General features: G+C 41.2%; 1 protein-coding gene across 1 annotated transcript in view; it reads left to right on the top strand.

The window, feature by feature from the left end:
- ZFHX3 (zinc finger homeobox 3) overlaps positions 1–19,148 on the top strand; it is a 222,878-nt gene that overhangs the window by 7,179 nt on the left and 196,551 nt on the right. The window contains exon 3 of the mRNA XM_069085456.1: positions 4,289–4,785. Coding sequence (XP_068941557.1) covers positions 4,289–4,785 — 497 coding nt within the window. The remainder of the gene's footprint in view (positions 1–4,288; positions 4,786–19,148) is intronic.

The raw sequence follows: 19,148 nt of genomic DNA, 5'->3' as shown, positions 1-19,148 counted from the left end.
AAACAAATCCAGTTTTTCTCAAGTGTTGACACATACTCTTTTAATCCTCATTGATGTTGATGGATTGTTGTTACATCTTTCAATTTGTCTATTTCCTGGTGTATATTTAAATTTGTAGTATTTTCTAACTTCAAACATTTTAGGTGACTCTTAAATTCCAATGAATACTAGAATATTTTAATTTAAATTGCTTAATTATGTCAACATAGATTTTCATCGACTCTCGAAATGAACAAACCATGACCATTGCCATCAGTATTAATTGTTCCAGCAGTTTCGCAAAGACGACTTGAAGTCAGGGGGTAGGTCTTCAAGGAAATGAAAGAAAGCTGTCTAGGTAGTAATGAGATGGTATTCTTTGTTCTGTGAATATAGGTAGGGGAATGGACTTCAGTTGGACCAGTAGGGACTTTAATCAACAGCAGTTTCTGACAGAATTGGAAATAAGTGAGGTGGAACAGTAGTCTTCTTGTATATCTGTGTGTCTGTCACTCTTCTCATTCCTACTTGAGATACCATCAAAAAAGGTAGGTGGTAAAGACCACATTCTCCAGGAACTTGTAATTTAATTGTGTATTTAAGATGTATTCCTTAAAACATTTTCTAAGCACCATATATAAAGCTTCTGTGCCAGGTGCAGGAGGAAATACCATGTTTAGGGAAGACACAATTACTTGTCCATTTGGAGCTTATAGTCTATTTTTATAAAGCTGTAATTCATATATTGCATAAGTGAATTGGAGAGTTGCCAGTGTTCTATGTAAGTTCTGAGAAGGAAAAGTTAGCTGTTGTGGGGCAGGAGGGAGATCAAAGAAGGCTTTGTGGAGGAAGTGGTGTTAGAGCTGGGTGGAGAGTCACAGTTGAAGGGAGGAGGTTATTCCACAAATAGGGAGCCAGAATAAGGAAACCAATTAGATGTGGAAGGGTGTGTAGCTCCCATCAGAGAGGCAAGAGGCAAAACAAGTAGAGAATGATGGCCAGGTGACACATCACCACCTTGTCTTTGGCCAAATGCCGTTCTGACTAGAAGCAGAAGGTCAGTAGTAGATAACTCAGTCAGGCCTCATCTTACCCTACCTAATATGACGTGATTAATGGATCTAGCTGAAACTGGAGAAAGAGATTAGGAAGGCATAATATCAAAGCAGGATATTTTCATGACCTATAATGACAACAGATAATCTTTTAATCTAACATACAAATAATCTCTATCTCCATTTTGTTTCCAGAAAGAACAGACTTCTTAGTATTGTAGGAATGTTATCTCGACCCAGTTCAGGCAGTAACAGCCTCTATGTTCTCAGCACCGTGACTGGTATGACTGAGTGAATGTCAGGCGACTTCCTAGCTCTTCTTCATATGGGAGTTTTTTTTTTTATCCAGGTGGGATAGTGTGACTGACATTTCAAATGGCAGCCCAAGGTGGGCATTGGAATAAAACATTGCCTTTACTGGGCTTCGATTGTATGGAACGTTGAGAAAGCGAGTCTCTCATTCAATGTGAGGGCTTACAGTTTAGCTCACGCAGATCTCAGTAAGAGGAAGCAAATCTATATAAATAAAAATAGCTGTAATTTCCTACTTTGCCTTTGTGTGGCCTATAGTAGCTCTTAATCTGGAAAAAGTCTTCAGATATTACAGGTTATTGGATTGTGTTAGAAAAAGAAATCTTTTCTATTTTTATTTATTTACTTGTTTGTTGTAGAATTTACCTCGGTGCTTAAGGTTTGTTATTTTAGCCATTCTTTTGAAATAGCATTAACTTAAATGTTATTAAACAAAGAAACTCATTCCCTTCCCGCTTGGTTGTGGTATATCCTTTTCTGAAAATGGTTAAGAACGGCACCTTTAGTCCCATAGCAGCAGGAAAGTGTAGATGAAATTCTGTCTAAAGGGAAGAATTGGACTTGACACATACTGGTAGTTTTTTTTCCAACCTTTAACTCAAGGCCATTTGTCTTTTTAAGTAGTGGTGTGAAGGGAATGCATATTAAGGCAGTGCTTCAGAATCTTTGGGAACTCATTGAGGACAGGGACTGTCTTTTGCCTCTTTTTTTTTTTTTGTTCCCAGTGTTTAGTATAGTGCCTGGCACATGGTAGGCATTTAATAAATTTTTTTTGATTGATTGGTAGATATGATCCCTAATGGCCGCAAGACTTGAAACAGTTGACTTTGGGATAGGGATCCACTTTCTTTCTGGATGTTGATCTCTGGCATTGGGGAACTTGGTATAAATTTGTTGTGTTAATACGATTTCCATTTGACGACATTGGATGCCCAACGCTTTGCCTGTATCAGACATTCACATCTGTTCCTCGAGATTTCGGACCTGAAGTCCATTTAGGCCAATACTGTTTTCTGAACTCAGAGTTTCAAATCCATTTCTCTTTGACTTTTTTTTTTCTTCATTGACTTTCATTTTGGGTCAAGAACTTGGGGAGTGGGAAAGAGATTTATAGCTTCTTGGTTGACAACTGGACTTAGCTTTATAATTAAACATCCGGCATCTGAGGGCTTAAATCCCTTTTAGAGTAATACTGAGGTTGTTTAAAAAAAAGAAAAAAGATGAGATTGAATGCTGCTTGCCGTAGATGGGAAGGAAGCAAATATTTATTTGTTTCTTGTCTTATGCTCTCCCCAGGCAAATTTTTTTTTGGGGGGGGAGAGGCTGGATATTGTATGTATTTTTGTGGATAGTAATCTTTGTTCAGGTGACCTATTATATATTGAAGAGTGAGAAAGTAGTTTTTTTTTTTCATTCTTTTCTCTCATCCTAAAAAGAATGCCATTTCCCTGATGAGAGCAACTATACCTAGCATCAGAGATGCCAACAGCAGACTTCTAAATAGTCTTCTGAAATTTGTGTAGATAAGAGATTTGGGTGGATTTTTAGATTTTTTTCCCCAACCTTCAGAAACACAGTCATGATGTTGAAAAGAGCTCATAGAAATGCTTTCTCAGTCGTGATACTTCCTAATGGAACATTCATAGGACAGATATTAAAAACCTTAAATGATAACATCTCTCTCAGATTGGTTACCAGCAAGGAGACTGATCAGACACAACAAAATCCAAACCAGCAAAGAGAAAAGTCTAGTTGAAATATCAGAGGGGAGAAAAACACAACCTGGCTGACATGTGTCTATGTGTGTGCCTGTGTGTATCTTAGGAGGTGGAGGTGAGGACCCAGAAACGAAATTCTGGAGATAGAAAGTTGTACAATTTCAGGTTAATGGAGGCAGGTCGACACGTCCCAAGCATCTGTAGTAACACAAATGAGAACCCCCTACATTAATTCACTGTAAATGAGTGGAGATCTACTCTTTGTTTATCCAGGTTAGAGGTGCACCGGAGATTGATGAGAATATATGTAAAAAGGGGAAAAGACTTTCTCTGGGCCCTTTCTTTAAAATGAATGAATACTACTTTCGTTGTACTCAGCTGCTCATCATTCCCCAAATGCAGAGTCTGTTTACAGATGTGTCTGCCATCCTGGAATCCTCAGTTTAGGTCGATCCTGGGACTTCAGCCTGGCTGGAAGTCTGACAAAGGAGGGAGGAGGTTACTGTTGACCAAATTGCTGCCCATTTTTCTGCCCACCAGACTCTTCTGAGATGCTTGTGTCAACTTGTGCCCCCAGATTCAGCAGCTAAATCTAGATGGCCGCCTGGCTGTCCCTCACCCCAATTCAACAGTCATATGCAAGATGTCCCAGAAAGTTTTAGTGCATCAGTTTTAAGCTATGAAACCTTAAAAACCAACCTAAGACTTTTGGGACACCCTGTATTAATCATCTCTCCTCAAACACTTAATAATTGTGTGACTCTCAGGTTACTTAAACTCTACTGGCCTCTTGGTTTCTTCATCTTTTCAGTGGGGGGCGGGGTGTGTGTGACTCAAATGACCTGTAAGGGTCTGTCCAGCTCTGAATGTATGATCCTATTACCCAGTATGTAGAGAATCCCTGCTGTCTGGGAGTTTACAATCTGGGGAGGCCTTCCCTTTCAAAAGACACCTTCTGCAATGTCAGATTGCCTTGCAGGGTTGAGCCAGCTGCATCTAGGGGAATCCCAGGCTTTGAAACATTTCTGTATTGTAGAGCACACCTTGCAAAATTTGATGACTGAAACAGACCCCAGTGTGACTCGTGTCTTACTCTCTTTGCTTGAATTAAAGAGAGAATGTTTTACCCTGGCTGAAGACTTGGCCCTTCCACCTGATACAATAAGCTGTTGCAAACAAGATACTCTCTTTCTGACTTGGTTTCTCTCTCTCTCCTTTATGCAGTGGGCGGTGAAATACCCCTAGACATGCGGCTGGGGGGCGGGCAGCTGGTGTCTGAGGAACTGATGAACTTGGGAGAGAGCTTCACGCAGACCAATGACCCGTCCCTGAAGCTTTTCCAGTGTGCAGTGTGTAACAAATTCACCACGGACAGCCTGGACCTTCTGGGACTGCACATGAACATGGAACGTGGCCTCCCTGAGGAGGAATGGAAGGCAGTGATGGGGGACTCCTATCAGTGCAAGCTTTGCCGGTACAATACCCAGCTCAAGGCCAATTTTCAACTCCATTGCAAGACAGACAAGCACGTACAGAAGTACCAGCTGGTGGCCCACATCAAGGAAGGTGGGAAGGCCAATGAGTGGAGATTGAAGTGTGTGGCCATTGGAAACCCTGTACATTTGAAATGCAATGCCTGTGACTACTATACTAACAGCCTAGAGAAACTACGGCTCCACACAGTTAACTCCAGGCATGAAGCGAGCCTGAAGCTGTATAAGGTAAGACAAGCTCATTTGTTCTCTCTTTCTTGGGAGTGGGTGCCTCAGCTTCCCAGGAGAGTGAAGGGTCATTCTGCCCAATGGAAGACGGTAGAGTAACAGGGGAAGAACTCAACTGTTCTTCCCACCTCCGGAAGCTCTCAGGATCATGGAAGCAAGCCCCTATGAGGCAAAGTTGACTTTTTTTTGCCTTTAAATATGTTTGATTATGTAAAAGAAATGCATTTAACTGACATTTGGAGTTTGAGAGCTTACAAACAGGCCTTTCATTTGCAACCTAAGGTGTGTTTGTCATGTTGCCCAATTCCGGAGTTTCAGCTCCTTCCCTTGGAATTGCTTTCTTCCCTTTGCATTCTCCCCTGTGAACACAGGTATAGCTTCTAGCCCTTGCTCTCACACCCACTCTCTTTTCTCCCTCTCTCCTTGGCCTTCCTTCTGTTTGCTTTCTTCTTCCTTTGTTCCCTCTTTGTTTTCTTCCTTCTCTTTTGCAATCTCACCTTTTTCTCCATTTTGCTCTTCTGTCCTTTTCCTTCTTTCTACCCTACTGGTTCCTTCCTTTTTTTTTTTTGGTCTTTTCTGCCATTATTTTCTTCACTGTCCTCCAGCTGCTGAGCCTCTTTTCTTTGCCCTTCCTCTGTCTTCTTTCCTTTTCCCCCCTTCCTTCTCTCAACTCTGTAGGCTGTAACCCAAGAGGAGCTCCGGATACTGTAAATAGTCCTTCTACTCGAGTGGCAGAATTGCTCCAGACGTTTCTATTGATTTTCACTGGACTTAAAGCTTCACCTTTTTCTCTAATCATTCCATAATGGCTTTAGTATGAACAATCAGGTACAAATCGCCATAAATCTAGCTAGCCTCGTTCTCCACACACATGCGCACAAGCATCCTCTCTCTCTCTCTTCCCATTTTCCTCCATTTTATTTTTCATCTCTCCTCTTTTCTGCCACACTCTTTCCTCTGTCCTGTACCAGTTGTGGTGCTGAGTATTCTGTTTAGGGATTTTAATTATGCTCAGATTAACTGGTTAACCAAGTTCACTTTTAATTCTTTGTTTATTCTTGTTTTAAACTGAGAGTTCATATAGATGAAATCTCTTAATCTGTAGATTGGTTGAGGAACCAACCTGTTCTGAGTAACCCTGGAAACGAAATATGGCCAAACCAAATCAATTTTGTGATTTTTGGAAATCCTCTCTATAGGATGTAACATTGAGCTCCTTTTTTTTTTTTTTTTGAGGGGCAGGGTGGAGGGGGAGAGGAAAAATAAATACAGGGTTGAAACCTCCTTTGAGCTGGTATATTTAAGAGTGAGGCATGACTAAAAGGAATCTCCATTTTATTGGGGTTGGTTGGGATATATCAAGTTAGCAGAAATTGTCAAGTGATTTGTGTTCCATTCCCCCCTTCCAAAAATGGACGCTCTTTTCCCAGTGCTTTTAAGTGGAAACTCAAAGGAATGTATCTTAATTGTATTTAAGTGGTGATAGTATTTCTAATTGTTCTTCTCAAATGAAGATAATTCATAAGAGATCCAGTCCAGGCATCTCAAATTTATTCTGGTGCTTTCAGGTCGCAGTTAGGAGGAAGTCCAAAGGACCCCTACATTAGAGCTGAGAGAGAAGGTTTGAGAGGGAGTAGTCCTTAGACTCTGACCCTGGTGTGACTTCATCTCCAACCCCCCCCTCCCCCCGCCCTGGCGTTTTATGTCATCAGAATAATAGTCATAAGGCAGCTGACATTTTTAGAATTAGTCCATTATCAAGCATGGATTAAGCACTTACTACCACCAAGCCCTGTGCCAGGCTTTGGGGATGCAAAGAATAAAATAATCCCTACCTTCAAGAAGCTTATAGTCTAATGCAGAGGCAACTCATATATATATATATATACACAGCTGTAAAGCAGATATACAAAGTAGTTAGAGACAGAATAGTTTGGGAGGGTCAGGCAGGGCTTCATGCAGGAGATGGCGCTTGCGTTGTGTCTCAAAGGAAGAGAAGGACTCTTTGAGACAGAGATAAAAAAGGATTGCTTTCCAGCCACCATGGCCAAACAGTACAAAGGCCCAGAGATGGGAACAGGCCAGGGTGGCTGGCTCCCAGAATGTGGAGGGGGAGTAGTATCCATTAAAGCTGGAAAGATAGGTTGAGGGCAGGCTGTGAAGAGCTTTAAAAACATCAAATAGTTCTTTATATTTTATTTTATTATCAATAGAAGCCTCTGTAATTGAGTACGGGAGTGACATAGTATGTGACGTAGGGAGTGATTTAAAGTCTACCATTTTTAAGATCCAAACCCATGAGACTTTTAGAATTTTCAGTTCCAATACAATCATCTCCTTTCCCCATTAAAGTCACCCTTAAACATAGGACATCATGTCACATCTTATAGGACATGTATGTGGTAGAAGAAAATGTATTTGACAACAGTTTCTTTGCAGAATGGGTGGTAGTGGGGGTAGAGAATCATGGCAGGGAAGACCAAGTAGGCAAAAGGAGATTAAGGCCTGAATTTAAGGAGGGGGTACTGAGTGGAAAGGAAGAGCTTAGATGCAAGAGATGTTGTAGGTAGAAATGTCAAGATTTGGTGATTGATTGACCCTGTGGGTTGAGAGGGAGAGGCCAGACAAGGATAATGATGAGGTTTTATGAACCAGGGAAGGCAGAAGGATGGTGGGGTCGGCAACAGACATAGTGAAGTGTGGAAGGGGGAGGGTTTGAGGAGAAAGGTCACAAGTTCAATCTTGGATGTGTTGAGTTTGGATGTCTCAGGAACATCTGCTTGGAAATGTCCAACTGGTGATATGAGACTGAATATATAGATTTGCAAATCATCTGTTTTGTGATGGTTATTCAATCCTTTAAAGAGCTTTGAACCTAAGGGACAGGTGGGGGATGGCAGGAGTGGGGTTTGAGGGGGCAAAGGGACAGTCAGTGCAAAGGCCCAGAGATAGTAGAGACATTGATTTGTGAGGAAGGGGAAGAAGGCCAAGTTATCTTCCCACTAGGACATGTGCAGGGAGAAAGGGAGGCTGATAAGACAGGGTGGGACCAAGTTGTGAAGGACGTTAAGTATCTAAGGAGGTCAGATAATGGGCACTGAGTTCTACAGGCCTAGTAGGAAGGTTAATGAAGGCCTGTGCTGGACAATGCATTCTCAAGATGGAATTCTTTGCAGTAAGGACTCTTGTCCCTTAGGCCAGTTTCTCTGTTCCTTGGAGGATGCCATGCAGTCTGATGGAAAGAATCTTGGATTTGGAGACAAGAAGGCCTAGATTCAAATCCTAGTTTGGATGCTTACCAGCTGTGTGACCTAGAGCGGGCTTCAGTTGCCTCAGCTGTAAAATGGGCATGATAATATTCAGATGACACAACTTAGGAGTGAAGTTATAGTTCTAACTGAAGGCAAATCATTTGGATTTCTTGCAGGCTGAGTGCCTTGAGGTTTACCAGGTCCCTAACTCTGGCAGAGAGAGGTTCAGCAGGAGAAACTGTGTACCTTGAAGGAGTGTTCCAACAGCAACTTCGTGTAGGCCCTCGATCGTTTGCTGTGATTAAAAAGCACATCTCTCACCAGAGAGCACTGCCTGTCACAGGGCAGCTTTGTTAGCCCTAGCATTTTGGGTCAGGGTGGAGGGAGTTCACGAACCAGTTTTTCTCTTAGGCCCTGGTGTGGTCTGTAGCAAATTGAGATTGATTGGATGTTATTTTTCCTCTTGCTAATGTAATCCATTAGCCTGGCACATGCATAATCAGTTTAGAGCACAGTTAACTGGATGTAATCGGGTTCTTTACTGTCTGCTGGAGAAAATCCTCTCCAGATGCTGCTGACCGGGTGAGAGAAAGCACTGGGTTTATCACGGGCATACACACACACACACACACGCATGCACACATGCGCACACACAGACATAGACACAAACACACCCCTCTCTTGGCCTTAAAAAAAATAGTGCTAGTTTCCTTTATTGAATACTTGGCCTACATTAAAATTGTCATCCAGCTCTGCTGATGACTAGTAAATAAGCATCTGGAATTGCCAATAATCTTCTTTTCCTCACTGTGAACTGGCAGCTGTGGAGGCTGGAGGATCCAAGGAGAAGAGAGTTGGTCCCTTATGGTAATCCCAGTTTCTAAGTAGCTCATCATGGCTGTCCAGGAGATGATTGTATTGGAACTGACAATTCTGAAAGTCTCATGGGTTTGAATCTTAAAAATGGGAGACTTGAAGACTTTGTTATTTTTTCCCCATCATCCCAGACTTTTTCAGTTTGTTTTTATTGTCTAGGGTTTGGAGCTCACCATAAAATCACATAATGACAGAATGATTTCTTTTGAATTACTGATTCATTAATATCCACACCCACCTGCTCAAGTTGATAGAGGGTGGTCACTGGAGCATGTGGGAGATCTTAAGAAATTGGTAATAGTATTGATTATCTTCTCCCAGCCATGCCACCAGTCCAATTAGAGTTGAAAGAAAAAACTTTAAGGGGCAGTTGTCCTTTAGATTCTGATATTGGGGTGATTATCACTTTCCTTTGAAAATGCCTCAGGCCATCGATATCCACAGCCATGACAGGATGAGTGTTCAGAGAATGTATGAAAATGAGAGAAGTTACAATGCGGAGGAACAACTTACATTTATTTGTCTGGGATTTCACCCTTTTATTCTCACATGGTCCTTTCATCCTCCACATAAGTTTGGCAGTTTGAATGTTATTAGCCCCATTTTGTAGATAGGAAAGCCAAGATTGAAAGTTTCCTGTCATTCATGAAATTATGACAGCTCAGTATTGGAAGGAACTTGAGAAGGAACCTAGTCCAGCCTGTCTTTGAATAGGAAGCCCTTCAGCAATATCTCTGATGAGCAGTTCCCCAGCTTCTTCTCCAAGAATTCTAGTAATGGAGGGCCTCTCACCATATACCAAAGCAGTTCGTTCTGCTTTTAGACGACTGAGAAACTTCTTTTCCATTCTGATCGCTTCATTGTGCATTTTTTCCTCATTCCTTCACTATGTTATTTAGTAATATTTGTTAGATTTAAGAAAATTATCTTAAATAAAACAATTATAAACTTGATGTTAGGCTATATAGCATTATATAAAACTGACACTTTATTTTAAGTCACTTTTGTTTAACAATAAATCCTCTCTACTACTCAGAACTCATCCCTTTTAACGAAAGAAAAAAAGACCAATAATAATAGCTAATGTTAATATAGCACTTTAAAGTTTTAAAAGAATTTTATACATCTCATTTTATCCTCACAATTATTTCTGTGGGTTAGATGCACTTATTCCTGTCTTACAGATCAGAAAACTAGGACTGAGAGGTTAAATATTTGCCCCAAGGTCACACAGTGTCTGAGGCAGGATTTGAATCCAGATCTTCCTAACTCTTACATACCACCAACACATTAAGAAAGTATGACTATATATTGTGTCCTGTACCCATAGGGAGGGGTGTACATTTTCATGGGCCAAGCTTTGTCATTATCATTATATAAAATTTGGTTGCAATTACTTTTTGTTATTTCCATTGTTACGCTTGCAGACATTTGTCCGGGCAGTTAGGTGACACAATGAATAGAGTGCTGAACCCAGAGGTAGGAATGTGGCTCATCTTCCTGAGTTCAAATCTGGCCTCTGACACTTACCCTGGACAAGTCACTTAACTCTCAGTTTCTTCATCTGTAAGACGAGCTGGAGAAGGAAATGGCAAACCCCTCCTGTATTTTTGCCAAGAAAACCCTGAATTGGGGCCACGAAGAGCTGGACACGACTTAACAACAGCGAAAGACATTTGTGTGCTTCCCTGTTCTGCTAGCTTCACCCTACATTGGTTCATAGTCTTCCCACACTTCCCTTCATTCATAATCATAATTTCTTATGGCATAGTAATATTACAAATGATACTTCAAATTATGTGCCATTTCCTATGTTTGTTTATTTTTTTAACCCCACATTTTTTTTACACACAAGCATATACACATGGGACCTTTCTGTCTTTGACCTTTGGTAGTGGTAGGGGTGGGCAGTATGTACCTGGTAGAAGGATAGCTGAGTAAAGGATATGGATCTTTTCGTTAAAGTCTTAGCATGATAACAAATAGCTTTCCAATTGTTGGACCAGTTCACCGCTGCACCCACCACACATTATGATTGTGCTCATCTTTCTACAACCCTCCCACATCTTCTAGGCCCATCTCTCATCATCTTTGCCATTTTGCACTGGTAAAGATTCAGAATTGTTTTGATTTGTATTTCACTGCGGTCTTTTCTATACTCATTGGTTTCAAAGCTTTTTTTTTTGTTTGTTGGCTTGTTTTTTGAGCACTATTTGTTCATATAATCTGACTACTTGTCCAAGCAATAAACATTTGGAAATAGAAATCTTTCGGAGATTTTTAGTTCAGGGTTTCAGCTGTTGAGGGTGAAGGATTTTAAAAAGTCTGAGTTTCCTCTTATTGCTTGTTTCCCATCTGTGTTTGCTCTAATCCAGAGTTGAGACTTGTTGTAGAGAAAGCTTCAGTTGTTCCACTTGGGCCGTGGTCTTAGAGAACATTCTCTAATCTTGAGGCTTTCAATGACATGACTTTCTCATGAAATCCCTCCTAACTTTGCCCTTGCTCTCTCCACTTCTGTTTTAGATGTCAGAGTCCTTATCTGCTTCCCTCTCATAGGCAGGATCAGTCATGGGTAAACCCAAGTGGGTCCTCTTATCCTCTCTTATGCCTAACTTGGGTCATCAAGTCTAATGGATGATTTAGAGTCTGTGCAATCTTTACCCCCCATTCCCTTTTCATATGGTGGTAGCAAGTGAGCGCTTCTTGTCTGATAGTGTCCAAAACACACCTCCCCCTCCCATTGGGAAAGAGACAGGAAGGACATTTGGAATCAGCGCCCACCTGCCAACTATTACAATCTGGAATTCACTTTGATGTTTTTTTTTTCTTCACCTGAGAGTCACTGGAATAGAAATCCATCAACTTTAACAGAGAGATTAAGACCCCACCAGAACCCATTACTCAAACAGTTCCCAGCTGAGAATTCTTTGACTCGGCCAGGAACAAAGACTTCATATTAATCTTAAATTATACCAGTATGAAAATTGTCAGTCACAGTGTAAGATTTAGGTCACATGTGAATTGACTTCTCTGGTCTCAATACGTGGCTTTTGAAGCTAATGTTCTAAAGGCAGACTAGGATACCATCTGAGTAGCCACAAATATCCTTATTCTGCAGAGGGAGAGCTCCCATTCCTATGAGTTTTTTTGGTGAACAAGAGTGAAACAATTTTGAGAAGAATGTAAGAAACTGTCTACAAAACTAATTTCTTAAATTTGGAATTCTCATGTCCATCCTTTCTCTGGTGTGGTGGACAACCTGCCTCAGCTCTGCTCAGGGTCAGGCCAGTCCCTGTCCACTGGTGGGCAGATCTGAAGATGCAGGGAAGCTGGTTCTTGGCTCAGAGGACTTAACACTTTGAGCTGGACTGGGAGCTAAGCAGTGGGGGGGTTTCAGAAACTGACTCTAAACATTGTACTCCCACTTGGTCACTGATGGCTCATGTCTGGCTTAGAATTTTCTTCCCTTTTAATTTAGGAAAGATGGGGATCGTCACTTTCCCCATCCCCCAGGTTATTGGACCAGGTGATGGATGCAGCATCTGGTTTGCATCCCTCCTTTTGGGGATGGTCTCCTTGGCCCTTGTTTTCTTATTAAGCAGGTGTGTTTTTTAAATTACATTTCTACTCTGCCTTCTTTCTCACCTTTGCCCCCTCAACCAAAATTTAAAAAGGCAGAGAGGGCAGATTATTTACTAGAATTAATTTAGAATATTCAAAGGCTAGACTGTTTGTCTTCAAAGATCTAGCCCTTGTACTGGACCTTTTTCTTACAGAGCAACTGGAGCCCTTTTCTCCTTATTCTGCTTTAGCTGCTGTCCTCAGCACCCCCTTGGATGCCACTGCCGCTAGCTAAGGGCTGTGATAGAAATTGGCACATGTTTGCTTGGCAGCTCCTCCAAGTTCTCCCAGGTTCTCCACAAGCTTGAACCACAACTGCTGATGGGTGCTGTTCTAGAATCTACTCAGCCTCTCTGGCTGAAGGCTCTGGGGAGGAACTGAGAGAGCACACTGAAGCATCCGACTTCACAGGGGGCTTTAGAGGCGGATTGCAGTCTTTTGAGTTAGGATCTGGCCAGTTTGGAGTTAAAACATTGCTACTCTTTATGATGGCCTCTTTGTTGCCAGCTGAAGTGTTTTAGAACCCAAGGGGTATTTTCATGCACCCCCCTCCCCACCCAGTTTTCCTCCTTATAACTCACTCTACCCATTTTTACTTGGATCCTCACTTTTCTTCATGCTTTATCCAACATGTGTCATGGATTGATTTAAATTCAGCACAGTCTGTCAGAGCTACAAGTAGCCTCGTTGTCAGAGACGTTCTCTTGTCTATCACCTTTATTTGAACATTCATAGTTCTGTGACTCATTCCTGAGGATATGCCCTCCTCCATCAGTATGAACTGTGATCCATCCAAGGCTTTTCAGCCTGGGTGATTCTGGCTGCCATGCCCTCCCCCAAGTCTTCCACAGGGAAGTTTACCCAGTGTCTAAGAGGTTGTTCTCTTAGAATGTTGGGGTTTTTTTTTTTTTAGTATTAATTGGGTATCAGTGAGGGCAACATTCAGAATACCTATTAACCTTGATTCCTGCAATCTGACCAGATTTCTGCCTTTTTTGATTGGTCTTATGTTGATCATTGATCTGACTAATAATAATAAGATAGTATCCTTCTTCCCTTCCCCCTCGCCCCCCACTTATAGCAGTGGGGAGGGAGGGAAGGAATGAACATTTATTAGGCACCCACTGTGTGCCAAACACTGTGCTGAGCATTGTGCAAATATTATTTCATTTAATTCTCACAACAACCCTGTGAGGTAGGTGCTCTGATCCTCATTTTACAATTGAAGAAACTGAGGCAGTCAGAGGTTAAGTGACCTGCCTAGATCACACAACTAGAAGGTGTCTGGATTTGAACTCAGGTCTTCTTGACTCTAGGCTCAGCATTCTATCCACTGTGTAATCTAGCTGCCTTTGGGTCCCAGGGGAAAATTGTAGGTGGAAAACAGACTAGAACTGGGATCTTATCTGTATATAGGAGTTCCCAGTGGGAAACTCAATGCACATTGGAGGGGTTGACACCTCTGAAATCTGTAGTCTTTGAGAGTGGCATAGGCATGTTTGGGGAGAGGTACACTGAGAGGGTAAATGTCCAAGGTCATACAACCAGATGTGCCAGATCTAGGATTAGAAAGAGTCTTCAGGACTCAGACCAGCTGTCTCTCTCTCTAATGGGCTGCCTTTCCACTTCCTCGCACAGAAGAATTCAGCATTTTCTTCTATTCTCCCTCATATTATGGACATTGCAGAGATCTCTCTGGTATCTCTGTGTGTTCTAACATGAAAGAAGCCAGCTATCTTTGCTTGTAGCTGACTTAAAATTTTCCCTGATCAAACAGGTGTTTACAAAACGACCCTTTCACAATACGTTTTAGAATTTTGCCAGGAATTGAGGATACGCCCTCACTGGCCTACAGTTTGTAAATTTCATTCACTTCCTTCTTGTTTTGAGCTAGAACATTTGTCCTTTAGTCCTGCGGCACTTCTCTTATTTTCTATGGTCTTTCAAAGGTCATCGATGGTGACTGACCACTTCTTCACGTTGTCAGCAATGAAAAGTCAGCTGTGATCTTAAAGAACCAGCATGACTTCATCAAGAACATTTGTGCCACACTTCCTTTTTTGACAGGATTACTAGATTAGTAGATGGGGTAGCAGGGGGCAGGGGAGCACAAAAATATCCATAATTCACCTAGATTGCCACAAAGCATTGGACAGAATTTCTTATGATCCTCCTGTGGGTGAGATGGAGAGGTAAGAACTTTCTAGTAGGACGATTAAGTGGATTAAGAAACCGCCTAAAGATGGGTCATTAGTGGCGGAATGTCACCTTCGAAGGAGGCCTTTAGTACAGAGTGCCCCAGGGATCTGTGCTTAACCCTGTGATGTTTGATGCTTTTATGCAGATTTGGAGAAAGGCACAGATGGCATGCGTGTCCCACTTACAGATGACATGAACCTTTGAGACATAGCGATCCGAAAAGATCTCAGCAGGCCAGAACACTGGACTGAATCTAATAAGGATGGGATTTAATAGAGATGCACACTTGAGTTTCAGAAAATCAACTTCACAAATACACAGTGGTGGTGGTGGGAGGATGGATGAAGCAGTTTTCTTAAGTCTAGAGATTGTAGTGGACTACAAGGAGACTAATATTAACCATCAGCATGAAATGGCGGCTAATACAAGCGAGGCAAGCTTAGCCTACATTAAGGCAAGCAGTAGTTACTGGCACCAGAAAGGTGAAAGTCCTAGTGTAGCCTTCATATTGGGCTGGAGGTTGTGCTGTAGGTGCCACATTTTAAGAGAGACCTTGATAGACTGGGGAGGAAAATGCAAAATAACCCTCAGTGCTACATGACCTCCTTCCACTTCTACTGGAATGATGTGCAAACAAAGGGACAGAAGGCACAAAGACCTGTGATTTACAGACTATTTGTAAATAAACAGCTTTTAATATTCTGAATGCAATATCCTTGTCCGGTGACCAAGTGGACATTACCACTGGACAAAAGGAGCCATGTTAATCTTGATGTGCTCCTTAAAAATAAAACTAGAAGACAAAGGGAAGTTGTAGTTAGATGAAAGTATGGAGCATTCCTCTCCCTGGAGAGTCAGAAAACAGTTGGTGGCGCCAGTTTTCTCCTTCCGGGGGCAATAAGAATGATCATTTCACTGGGAATTTAGTTATCCTAAACTGCAGCATACATGGCAGTATTTAATGACCACCATGGGGGAAAAAAATCCAGCTTGTGTGCCAGCATTTATTGTGGAGGAGATTCTCTGAATTAAACATGCATGTCATACTTATATGACTTTAATTCAAAAGTGAACAAAGATGAAAATATGTAGGAAAAAGTGCTTCCGGAGCAAGACAATGCAGGGACTAACTGGTTACCAACATAGGACTCAGCACTCTCTCTGGTCAGAATAGACTTGTTTGAGGAAAGATCAGATTCATCATCAAGCTAGAAAACTAACAGTGAGAAGAATGAGCCTGCAATAAAGACAACTGTTTAACTTGACCCATGTAACAAAACTGTTAGAGTTGTAAAAATTAATAAAGGAATGGACATTGGCACAGACTATTACCATTTCCTTAAAAAATTTATTTGATAAAAATTAATTGCCACAACCAAAATTATCTAGTAATCTACCTCATCCAGTAACCACTTGATCTTACTAAGAGAAACGGCAGCCTTAGACAACACCTACTATAAACTCATTTGTAGTCTTAAGAAATGGAAGGATCGAAAATTGAACTTCATTGTTTAATAAAATAGCAACATGCAGTGGTGGGAAAGAGGACTTTACAGAAAACTTACTAAAAAGCCATACTAATAAACAAATCATCCTGAGGGAATTAAAAAAAGAAACTGAAAAGAGGGCCAAAAAATGGAATAGATTTGTAAGGATTACTGTAAGAAATTTATTTTCTTCATCAGTGATGGCAAAACGATTACAGACATATTACATGTTACAGACCTCACAGGCCTGCCATATATTATATTTGGACAAAGTTTTAATGATACCATTTTTGATGGATTGCATGAAGTAGAAATGATGCTAAATAAGATAATGATGGGAAAAATGCTTAGACTAAACCAAATCCCATACAGAAGAAGGCAGCAGAATTTTGAGGACATGGGAGGATGGATCCTCAATCGATCTTACAAGGTCATTGAAAGAAGTGGTAATACCAAAGAATTTTTTAAAAGTAACAGAAAATATCCATAGCTACCGACTCATATACCTGCTTTCCTATTTTCACATTTTTATATATGCAATCTACATGTGCATTGAAGGTACTCTTAAAGAGAGTATAAGGAAGCTATAGTCAGACTTTCATCATCTGTGTCAGTGAATTCCTCCTTCCATGTACTCCTATGGTGTCAAGGCAATGTCAAAAAAAACTCTGGGATGGCTCCCAGCATGTTGCCCTGCAGAAGATTTACTGCAGGACATAAATGAGAGTTGTAAAGGATGAGATGAAGTGATTGGATTGCAGTCTTGACCATTGTATCTACATCAGACATCATAGATCCATCTAAATATTGATAAAGCAAAGAACATCAAAACTTGGGTCACTGGGGTGGTAAAAAACCTCACAGGCCTGCCATATATAATATAAGATCGGCTGAAGGAACTGGGTATGTACTACTCAGAGATTAGAAGTCACAGGACATAATAATCATCTTCAAGTATTCTAAAGCTTGGCATTATGGAAGAAGTCTTAGATTTGTTCTGCCTGGTCCTTCTAGGCAGAATTTGCAAAGACATAATACAGAGACTTAATAAGAAGGAAAAGGAGGGAAACTTCTCCAGAATTCCCCAAATTTAAACAGTCTGTCCCAAAAATTAATGAAGATAATCTCAGAGCCAAGATGGTGGAGTAAAAGCAGGGACTTTCTTGAGCTCTCTGCTAAACCCCTTCAAATACCTGTAAAAAATGATTAAATCAATTCTAGAGCAACAAAACCCACAGAATGACAGAGTAAAACACATTCCTAGCCCAAGACAACCTGAAAGGTCGAGAGGAAAGGTCTGTTGTATTAGTCTGAGAGAAGAGTGCAGTCCAGTGTGGGCCGTGCTGGTACAAATGGGGCTGGAGCCAGATCAAACCTGGAGCAGGTCTCAGGGCACTAAATGAGGGGTAGGTGTGGCAATTTCCAGACTTCTCAACCCACAAATGCCAAAGACATATTAGGAGGTCAGTAGGAAAGGTCTGTTGGACCTGGGTGAGAGAAGCGTGATCTGGTCCCAGCCTAGGGTGGCTGTGGTAGCAGTGGCTGCTTTCCCCACAGATGGTGGGTGGATCAAGTGGCTAATCAGAGGGGGATTGCAGGGATCTCTTTTCTGGTGTTGAGGCAGCATTCTCTTGCTTTGCCCATGCTTGGATCTGGGTGGTGGTCCTGGCGCAAGGATGAGTGCTAGTGGGGTGACAGTGGAGAGGGAATCCTCCTCACAGTTCTAAGGCAGAAGAGAGTGCTTGTGGTCACTCACAGACCAGCTCACAGATAGGAGAGGAGTAAATACTTCTCCTTTGATCATACAACCTTGGAAGAACTGAACATGTGCAAGTCCCTAGAAATATCTCTGAAAACAGCTGCACAAAACCCCTGAAGTTTGGGAATATACACCTTCTACACTGGAAGCAGAGTCCTACTTTAATAAAGAACTAAAACGTCAAGTAATTGTCTGGGAAAGTGAGCATACAATGGGGGTAAAAGCAGGCTGTGGAATCTTGCTTTGATGACAAGGAAGATCAAAACATGCAACCAGAAGAAGACAACAAAGCCAAAGCTCCTACATCCAAAGTCTCCAAGAAGAATATGAATTTGGTGCAGGCCATCAAAGAGCTCAAAAAGGATTTTGAAAATCAAGTAAAGGAAGTAGAGGAAAAATTGGAAAGAGAAATGAGAGTGATGCAAGAAAAGCATGAAACATGAGTCAACAGCTTGCTAAAGGAGACCCAAAAAATGCTGAAAAAAACAACACCTTAGAATATAGACTAATCCAAATGACAAAAGAGGCCCAAAAAGCCAATGAGGAGAATGCCATAAAAAGCAAGATTGACCAAATGGAAAAGGAGGTCCAAAAGCTCACTGAAGAAAATAATTCCTTAAAAATTAGAATGGAACAAATGGAAGCTAATGACTTTATGAGAAATCAAGAAATTATAAAACAAAACCAAAAGAATAAAAAAAAATAGAAGACAATGTGAAATATCTCATTGGAAAACAACTGACCTAGAAAGTAGATCCAGGAGAGAATAATTTAAAAATTATTGGACTACCTGAAAGACATGGTCAAAAAAGAACCTAGACATTATCTTTCAAGAAATTATCAAGAAAACTTCCCTGATATTCTAGAAACAGAGGGGAAAATAGATATTGAAAGAATCTACTGATGACCTCCTGAAAGAGATCCCAAAAGGAAAGCTCCTAGGAATATTGTAGCCAAATTCCAGAGTTCCCAGTTCAGGGAGAAAATATTGCAAGCAGCCAGGAACAAACAATTCAAGTATTGTGAAAACACAATCAGGATAACATAGTATTTAGCAGCTTCAACATTAAGGGATCAGAAGTCTTGGAATATGATATTCAGGAGGTCAAAGCAGCTAGGATTAAAACCAAGAGTCACCTACCCAGCAAAACTGAGTATAATTCTTCAGGG

Source organism: Petaurus breviceps, unplaced genomic scaffold (genome assembly GCF_028583685.1).
Source record: "Petaurus breviceps papuanus isolate PSGF00001 unplaced genomic scaffold, PetGlider_PUasm1.0 176, whole genome shotgun sequence".
Taxonomy (NCBI): domain Eukaryota; kingdom Metazoa; phylum Chordata; class Mammalia; order Diprotodontia; family Petauridae; genus Petaurus; species Petaurus breviceps.
This window is presented reverse-complemented; position numbering and strand designations above follow the sequence as displayed.